General features: G+C 44.8%; 1 protein-coding gene across 1 annotated transcript; it reads left to right on the top strand.

Moving 5' to 3' along the window:
• Window positions 1-283: 283 nt before the first annotated feature.
• Window positions 284-2,293, top strand: JUN (Jun proto-oncogene, AP-1 transcription factor subunit). Its single transcript, XM_027748678.2, has one exon. It carries the CDS (start codon window positions 673-675, stop codon window positions 1,615-1,617), a length of 945 nt encoding a protein of 314 aa, XP_027604479.1. The 5' UTR covers window positions 284-672; the 3' UTR covers window positions 1,618-2,293.
• The last annotated feature ends 7,780 nt before the right edge of the window (window positions 2,294-10,073 follow it).

Below are 10,073 nucleotides of genomic sequence, written 5' to 3'. Positions count from 1 at the left end.
CCCCGCTGAGGCGGCCCCGCCGGGCCAGCCCCGCGCGCGCGGGACGCGGTAACCAGAGAGTTCAAAAACAACGACGTCAGCCCACAGTGCCCCGCGCGCGCCCCCCGGCATTACGTCATCCCATAGTGCCCCGCGCGGGCTCAAGAAGCTTCTGAGCGGGGGGGGTGGCCATGGCGACCCGCGCGGGGCCCGCGCGCCGCGCCGGGCCACGCCCCCCCCGGGGCCGGGGCGGCGGCAGCCAATGGGGAGCGCGCGGGGTGACATCATGCGCTATTTTTAGCGGGCCCGCGGCCGCTGATAAGTGAAGGGCTGGACGGCGGGAGCGAGCGCAGAGCGGGCGGGAACGGGAGAGTGAGCGCCGGGACAGGGAGCGGGAACGGGAGAGTGAGCGAGCGCCGGGACAGGGAGCGGGAACGGCAACTGCGCGGAGCCGGCCACGGAAAGTACTTGTGGCGGCGCAGCGGCGTCCCGGCAGCGCCGGCACAAGGAGGAGGGCGGCGAGGCGCCCCGCCAGGCCGGGCGGGCTCCCAGCGCGGCGGCAGCAGCAGCCACCCCAGTAAGACTCCTCGTTTCTCCTTCCCCGGCTCCGCGTTCCCCTTCCCTGGGAGGGTCGGGGTGCCCGCGGGGAGCTGAGCGGCGGCCGGGCAGCTTCCCCTCCCCGGACTGTGTTCTATGAGTGCAAAGATGGAGCCTACTTTCTACGAGGATGCGCTGAGCGCCGGCTTCGCGCCGCCGGAGAGCGGCGGGTACGGATACAATAACGCCAAGGTGCTGAAGCAGAACATGACGCTGAACCTGTCCGACCCCTCCAGCAACCTGAAGCCGCACTTGAGGAACAAGAACGCCGACATCCTCACCTCGCCCGACGTGGGGCTCCTAAAACTGGCCTCGCCCGAGCTGGAGCGGCTCATCATCCAGTCCAGCAACGGGCTGATCACCACCACGCCGACCCCGACGCAGTTCCTGTGCCCCAAGAATGTCACGGACGAGCAGGAGGGGTTCGCCGAGGGCTTCGTGCGGGCCCTGGCCGAGCTGCACAACCAGAACACGCTGCCCAGCGTCACCTCGGCCGCGCAGCCCGTCACCAGCGGGATGGCACCTGTGTCCTCCATGGCCGGCAGCACCAGCTTCAACACCAGCCTGCACAGCGAGCCCCCCGTGTACGCCAACCTCAGCAACTTCAACCCCAACGCGCTCAGCTCCGCGCCCAGCTACAACACGAACAGCATGGGCTACGCGCCCCAGCACCACATAAACCCCCAGATGCCCGTGCAGCATCCCCGGCTCCAGGCGCTGAAAGAGGAGCCACAGACTGTACCTGAAATGCCCGGGGAAACCCCTCCCCTGTCCCCCATTGACATGGAATCACAGGAGAGAATCAAAGCCGAGAGAAAGCGCATGAGGAACAGAATCGCGGCGTCCAAATGCCGGAAAAGGAAGTTGGAAAGGATTGCCCGGTTGGAGGAAAAAGTGAAAACTTTGAAAGCCCAGAACTCAGAGCTGGCATCCACTGCCAACATGCTCAGAGAACAGGTTGCACAGCTTAAGCAGAAGGTCATGAACCACGTCAACAGCGGGTGTCAGCTCATGCTCACACAGCAGTTGCAGACGTTTTGAAGAGACTCTTCAGCGGGAACTGTGATGTTGTGGTACAACTAAAACGGGCGAAATCCAAAGCGGCAGAGGCGTAAAGCTGATGGCAAAGGCTGGAAGGCTGTCCTGCCTGTGCTCTGAAGGCGCATGTGTGGAAAGACTGGCAAAGCCTTCGGCTGGAGCCGGGAGTGGAGCGGCCGGCGCCGCGCCGGGAAGGGCTATTCCTGCTCGGATGAGATGTCAGATCTTCGTTTAACATTGACCAAGACCTGCATGGACCTAACATTCGATGATCATTCAGTATTAAAGGTTAAACTGCAATAGAAACTGTAGATTGCTTTATGTAGTATTCTTTAAGAAAAAAAAAACAAACAAAGTGGGAGGGAGGTTTGTGGGAGGCTGATTTAAAAAAAAAAAAAGAACTATTCTGCCTGCCTTCAAGTAAATTGTGTATGTACATATCTTTTTTTATTTTATTTTATGAAAGTTGATTAATGTCAATAAACTACTTCATGACTTTGTAAGTTATTTTTATGTTGTTTATTTGGGCACTGCCCAGTATTGTTTGTAAATAAGAGGCTTTTTTTTAGCACTCTGAGTTTACCATTTGTAATAAAGTATAATTTTTTAATGTTTCTGTTTCTGGAAAAAATTCTAGAAGGTTATATTATATTTAAGAAAAAATAAAATAATTAAAATGTATTTCCCCCTCACTTTTTTTTTTTTTTTTGCTAGTGGCTGAGTTGGGAAAATGCCCTTTGTGCTGGGCTCTGAAGGGTAGGGATTATGCTGAACTTGCTGTCTAACTCCAGACATGTCCTGGAGAAAGTGAGAGGAGATGGGAACAAGCCAGATCCTGGTCACTAAAACAATACAACTTTTTGGGTTGTCCTGGAGTTTTATTTCCCAATTGTAGCCTGAGTGCCTTGGCTGCCACATTCCCAGGCCCAGTTCAGACAGCTGACTGACTTCAGGCAGGGTTGGAGAGGGGTAGAAAGCCAGGGAACGAAACTGTTCCATAACTGGAGCAACTGGCTACTTGATCTGACAGGCTTTTTATTAAATTAATGCCCTCAAGAAGATAAGGCAAGCAGTTGTACTTCAAAAAAATGCTGTAGGCTTCAAAATAAAAATATTCACCTTTATTCCTGTGTTTTTTCCCAGGTAGGAGGTGATCCTTGTTTGTTAATATTTATGGCAATGCTGTCAGCAGTAAAGTAATTTTACAACCCTTCCCCTGTCTCTAGATCCTTTCCCTTTTGGGTGTTACTCTGGGTTCTAAACTTTTTGGCAATAGAAAAGCTGGGAAAACTGAACTTAGTGGGAAATTAAAAGAGCAACTTGTTGAAAAACAGCAACTCCTGTTGCTTGTTTCCAGCAACTTGCTGAAAACAGCAACTTCTCTAGCACTTCCCAGGTATTTTTTTATAATGTAATCTTGGTTTTTAGTACAATGACAATATACAGATATAGCTTAGAAACCTGCTACGTTACTTGGGAGGGGGAGGGTGTGGAACAGTTTTATACCAGGATTTTCAACATGGTACCCAATTCATTTAATTTAATAAACATACTTAAAGGAGACCAGATGTTTTCCTGCTTGCTGTTCGAAGCCTAACAGCTAGGAGGAAGTAGACAATTCAAAAAGACAGCCAGAAAATATTAGAAATTCATTATTCTCAAGCAGGCATTATTCTAAGGAAAAAAGTCTTTTTTCCTTAGAAGAGGAATAAGCATAATTTTAATTGAAGTGACAGTGTTGCTTAAGGTCACTTCACAAGATGACTAGATAATTTTATATATATACATACCTTTACTGTTATCAAAATGATACCCTGAACCTTGCAAGTACTGTGGGTCAGTTCCTTACAGGAAGCATAGAAGTATCTTCCCTTTAATGTTTTTTCCTTGAAAACGATATACATTTTATCACAAGGGGTTGTTTTAATGTTTAAAATATGGTAATCACCTTCCACATCCCAACCCAAGTGTCAAGGTAGGCACTGCTGGGCTGGTGTTTGCTGCTGTCAGAGGAGTACAACTGTAACAACACCAACCAAACAAAGGGTTACTAGGAGGATTCTGAAGTTTGCCAAGAGTACATTTTGCTGATGTCAGCAACCCGGAAGGTAAGTTGATTTTGACCATATGTAGGAATAGACAGCAGAGGGATAATACACAGCACTGCTGGGTGTGGTTTTACTGGGATTTAGCAAGTGCCAACTAGCAAAATAAGCAGGGCAAGGAGATTAATTACCTGCAAAGGTGCATGTTTAACTCTCAGCAGCACTGGGTTATGGAATAGATGTTACTAGCAAGCATTTTGCTTAATCACCTAATTACGTAAAAAATAAATACATTATATAAAATACTATGTTAATTAAACACAGCTGAGTGACAGTCTGCTCCACCCTGCCCTCATACACACACAGACATTGCAGTTGTGTGTTTGCTCCCAAGGGTGACATTCTGTAGCAAGGGCAAAAAGGTCCCTGAGCAATGGTTGGTTCCTGGGACACAAGTAGTTGGTGGCCAGTCAGAGAATCTCCCAAGCAAGGTGGGGTTTAGTGCCAGTTGTGCAGTTTCACAGGAGACCAGGAGCAATTTAAGATGAACCTTTTCTTTGGTCCCACACCAAAATTGAGGATCAGGCCTAGGACAGGGCAAAGTAGGTTTATATTCCCTCCTCCTCCATGTGTTTTGTAAACAGCGTGGTGGGCCGGGAGCCTGTTGCTATCTGGTTCACTTCAGCCCAGATTAGAATCCAGCACTCTCAGGATATTAGCAGATCACTCTGTGATCAATACCCACAAGGGCAATGAAAGCCGTGCCTGCCTTTATATGTGGTGAAATGCAAAGTTTTAACACTTACTGAACTGCCAAGATTTAAATTGCCTAATGCACTGTGGGCCTTACTTCTATAAGGAATAGTCAGTTCTCTCTGAGATTCAGAGAGAAACTCTTTTTGTTGCCCCAGCTGTACTCACAAGGGAATATTTTGCAAATAACAGCATTGTGAACATGTATTTTGTTTGGCTGTGAGTGTTGTCAACGGATTCAGGAAGTGAAGTCAGAAAAAGGCAGGGTTTCAAACAGGGCAGGCTGCACAGAAATGCCTGGGCAAAGAGCCTCTAATCAGAACAACATGTTTGGGACACAGAATATTAATTAGAATTTAGGTCTCTATTGAAACCAACAAAACCCTCGCACTTCTATTGCATGAACAGAAGTGAGCTACAAAGGGGGGTTTGACAACCATTACTCACTGTACAGTTTTAAATCCAAAGTACTTGTCATTATAGGAATAACAGCAAAATCTAACTTATTCTACAGTGGGACAGAGTTACACACCAGCCAGTTTCAATCTCAGAACACAGAAGTTACTTGTATGTACTTATATGTACTCCTACTTCTATGTACTCCTACATATCTGTAGCTCTAAAAAATACCAACCTCAAAACAGAGCACTTTAAATACCAGCCTAAGGCAGCACATGCCCATTTAATAGCGAAGTCAGGACCAAGAGATGCCTTAGCTGTCTTTATTTTATAGGAAGCTGTCAGGAAATCCAGACAATATCCCTCCAAACCTGTGTGAAAAATGACTGGCAATTTTGTCCCATGCAAAGGTCTAAGAAATCCATTACAATAATTACTTTCTGAAAAAGCAGCTTAGGCTGGGACAAGCTCGGGTGCTGCTGGAGAACCCCACGCTGTGCTGTGTGCCATGGCCAGGAAAGTACAAGGCAGAACTGAAAAAACCCCACTTATCTTTAATATCAAGCCTAGTCCTTTATCTGTTCTCCACCTCTTCCTCCCTACTCCTATTCCCAAGACTTTGGCGTACCAGCATGGAGTTACATCAAGAACTAAAACCAGTTCAGGCAAAGCTGGCTGAGTAGAACAAAAAAAGTTGCAAACGTCATGAGTGAACACCAAATATTGCTAACAGGCAGCTGGACAGCAAGGAAATAACATTGGAAATTACCATATACACAAACATGAAACAGAATATACCTTCGGAACATCTGGCATTAGGGACAGGGAAGGAAGGTGGTATTAGCTTTGCAAGGAAAGGAAACCTCCAAGATGCAGATGGTTTGCTTTTTGGGAAGATAATTCTTCCAGAGAAGTGCTTGTTCCTTAGAATCACATGCTCTGCCAACGCCAGACCTGCCCCCAAGGGCTGGTGGCAATCCTAATGCTACACATCCACATTAATGGTGACACGCACAGCGTAAGGTGTCCCCTGAACACAGAATGTGCCTCTCACAAAGAAAACTTGTAGAAAGTCATCATATAATTCACCGTGAAAGCCTCTGACTACTGAAACACTTCTGGAGTGGTTTTGCACAGCAGGGCCCTCTTTTCCAATTCTGCACATTATTCCTTGCAGGACATTTTTGTTAAGAAACAATGGAACTACAAAAATCAAATTAGACTTTCATCAAGGTCCCTTCTGTCCTTGAATATTCTGAAACACTAGAAGCACAGTTACAATGGGGAAGAATGGCATTTTAAAAAGTTAATTAAATATTGAAAACACTGCTAATTTTTTTAGTTGTAGAGTAACAACAGACATGGGGAGAACAAAACAAAAATCTAATTCAGAAAAATGAGTGAGTAACCTATTTTTGAAATCTTTTACAAAACTTGATAGGTCATGACTGACCTGATTAATCCAAATCTCTATAAAACACCTAGAAACTAACTCTGTAAACAAAAGTGGAGGAAGAACTAATATTTATTTTCCTCAGCCTCACAATTATTTTCTGGTTTGAGTCTTACATTCTCCAAGCAATCTTTAAGTTGAATCCTTAAACAAAAGTGCCAGCAACTTGCTGGAAATTCCTCTGAACTGTGAACTTTATTCCTTATTCTCTTTTAAATTAAAGCCCATTCCTGTGAAACCTGGCAGCATAATAACACCAAAGATGTGGGAAACAGGATACAATTCCAGCAGATGGAGCTCAAAAGCAAACAGTCCTGGAAGCAGCTGCACAGATGCCTGCAAGAGGAGCCTCTGCTCAGGTGGTGGAGTAGCCAAAAAAGACTTCAGATGAAACCTGTTATCATGTATGTGTAGTAAAACCAGAATAATGTTACCAGCTTCCCTGAATTCTTAAAATGATCACTGGCATGGATAGGGAGATCCTACATCATTTTAGTCATAGAATATCCACAGTTATTTCAGGGGACACTGAGTGTTCAAACAAAGCATCCATGGCTATTTTTCTGAACTCTCATCCACAGTGATAAATTAGCTGGTGTGGCTTTTAGATGACTGCTGTTATCACACCTTTGTGTCCCAAAGAACAAGCCACGAAAACTTGCACCATGCAGGGATTATCCAATAGTGTGGCTGTTCAAACTCACAGCCTTTCTTTCACACAGCACTTGTATTGAGAAGAGATAACTGAAGGAGTTGTGAATCTCTGCTGAATGGGTCACTGGGAGGTTTAAAAGCAGGGCCTGCCTAGTTCAAGCGATGCAATTCTCCAAGTGTGCCTGCAAATCAAAGCACCTTGGCAACTATGGAAAGATCATTTTCATCTGTGTCCAAAAGTAGTTCTAGAACTTTTAACAGTAGCGAGAATTGTGAGCTGCTGCATCCACCTTGTGAGCTCTGCTGGTTGTTTTATTTTCAGCTTGGAAAGTGAGACTTAAAAAGCCATAACACTTTACAGATATAGCTCAAGAGTTTAACTCCTGACATCTAACGAAGTGAGCTGGCTCAGGAGGCACCATAGGTTCTCCCTATGGCTCACAGAAAAGCACAGGGTGATTTGGATAAAGTAAATTGCTAAGTGAAGTCCCTGGGTCCCAGCAGGCTGCTTTTTTCAACTTAGGAGCCTCCAGTCAGGATGAAACCAGGGAGTAACGATTACCTGATTAGAATCAGAGACACTCCCTTTCACTAAACAGAGAAGTTCTGCAAACATCCACCACGTGTTTGTGATGAACAATTTCCCTATGCAAAGTTGTACTCTCCTGCAACCCATACATAATGCACACTCTTTTTTCCCTATCCAAATACTATGGTATCCCCAAACATTAACTGTTCAAAATTCCTCACAAGAAGTCATTAAAAACAAAGCTTACTATGAACCCTCCAGTGGTGTCTCAGAGCCCAATCAAGATATGATCTTTATCATGTTAATAATCACCAAGTGTCTGACCCAAATACCTGACGGGGAGAAAAAGAACTCAAATTCTCCAGGCAAAATCCATCTCTGGTTTTCTTGTTTGGCTTTGCTATCATACAGACTGTTCCCTCTGCTTCCTGACTGAACCAGGTAAAGTATTTATAAGTACATATATTCTAATCAGCTAACAAAGTGCTTTAATATGCAGAATTACATAAAAACTATGTAAAACCATACAGTGAAGTACAGCTGAATTCAGGACTGGCACTACAAGAGCTTACAGTTAATCTCCAGCCAGGTTACCAACCAAAGCCAAACCTTGGGAAGTTAACAGCAAATTTCCTTCTTTAACTGATGGATTGTAAGGAGATTTTAGTACTCTTTGCCCAGGTCCCTCCTCCTTGAAGCAGAAATTTCTAACCAGTATCTCTCCAGTGCAGCACTTGCAGGGAGCAGCACAATTTCCAGGAGTGTGACCTGTGCAAAAGCAAAGCAGTGACTTTCCTCTGGGCAGATAGGTCTGTGCTTTTAATACATCAGCTTGGTTAGAGACTTCTGGATTTTATTTCCCACTTCTGCACTCCAAAAACCACCTAAGCTTAGTATATTTAGGGAAGTGCCCCTGACTACACTTCACAACTACTGACAGCTTTTGCTTCCGTGTAATTTTGCAGAAGTAACAATAAATTTGACCACTTCGGTTGTTTCTCAAAACACTAACAGTTACCGAAAAACATAGCATGAGTCCTAAAGATGCTGAATATCCCAGCTTTGGAAATCAGGCCACTGATAAATATTGGAAAGAAAACATGTTTAAAAACCATTGTATTTTTTTATGTTGGGAAATGGGGATGTCAGAATTTCCAGACCAGAAAGAAAGAAAGGAAGAAAGAAAATGCACAAGGGCAAAACATTTTGTACCAGGAGCCTTTTTTTTTTTTTTTTCCTTATCTTAGCCTCAGACTAAACTTTTATTTTCATAGGAAGGTTACAGAGCTCCAGCTCTTTCAAAGGGATGGTTTCAAACTGGTACACAAATATACACTGTTTTACTTTTTGATACAACTTGGGGCCTCGCTGCAGGACCTCAGGAAGCTTTAGCTGTGGTGCCTTATGAAGTTTCCAAGGAAGCAGTTCAGGTTTCTGTGCCAGTTTTGGGACTGCAGGAGTTAAAGCATTTGGCCACTACTGCTACAAGGGCTGCTGCTGCCAGGTGAGCACCCACAGATCCTCCTCCTGGCCTTATGGAGCTCTGCTTTGATGTGTATAAGCATTGTTTTTATACGGTGCCAGCCTGAGCAGCCACCTTTTCCCTCCTCCTTTGCTTCTTCTTTTCCACTCCCTCACTTGTGCTGGTAGTGCTTTTTGGAATATTGCAGGATACTTATTTTAACCTGCATTGCTTCCCTTTTTCTGTAAACCACAGAGCTCCATGAAGACCTGAAATGATGGGGGGCAACAAGGGAGGTGGAACATAAACACAGGTACAGGCAGTGGGGATGTGGCATCTGCTGAAAGAAACGCTCACGACTGCCACAGGCAATCTCCAAACTGCCACAGACCGAGGCAGAACTCCTAAATTCATTCTTCCCAAGTTAACTTACAGTACAAAAATGCCCAAGCAGATTTTGCACCAGTTTTACTCAATTAATTTGAATTCACACTTTTGGTTAAACAAGCTCAACTTTCCATATGGACAAAGCCATAAAACGTGGTTTGACTTTCACAGGGAACATTTTTCATGCACCCATTAACTTGAACAAGAACTGTGAGACCTTACTGTACCTGCTTATGAAACTGTTTTTGTTAGATGACTAACTTTATGCATATATATTTTAAATTATTTAAGAGGGCAGTGAGGTTATTATCCAAAGCCTTATAAATGGAATTTCTTGCACATGTTCCTGATATTGGCTTCCATGTCTGTTTTGAATTTACTTACAAAATACACTACCACACCCACAATTAATTTCAAGCTGTTTCCTTGGCCCCCTCTGTTCACTGCATTATCATTCCTATGTGCAGAAACTGCTTCTGTGTTTTCCCTGGACAGGAAATGCCAGGCTGGCAACACGAGAAAGGCTTGGATTTTAGCTAAATGTTAATGTTTATTGCTGTGTGTTGAATGTGGCAACTCGGTTAAGGAAATGCTCTCCCAGCCAGGCTCTGTAACACCTATTTGCTACTACCAAAGCCAGATACAGTTCCAATCAAACTCTAAAGGTAACAGAGACAATATGTGGTGACAAAAGCAACAAAGTAATAAAATCAGGGAAGGAAAGGTCTTACGAAGTTACTCTTTCTCTGTTACAAACAGCCCAATTCCCAAGCCTGT

This window comes from Pipra filicauda, unplaced genomic scaffold (genome assembly GCF_003945595.2).
Source record: "Pipra filicauda isolate LSUMZ 115617 unplaced genomic scaffold, ASM394559v2 scaffold19_size4547281_pilon, whole genome shotgun sequence".
Classification (NCBI taxonomy): Eukaryota; Metazoa; Chordata; class Aves; order Passeriformes; family Pipridae; genus Pipra; species Pipra filicauda.
Note: the sequence above shows the minus strand (reverse complement) of the source record. Positions and strands in the feature narration are given on the sequence as shown.

Excerpts from the sequence above, each read along its gene's own strand:
- JUN (XM_027748678.2), top strand. The coding sequence starts at position 673 with ATGAGTGCAAAGATGGAGCCTACTTTCTACGAGGATGCGCTGAGCGCC.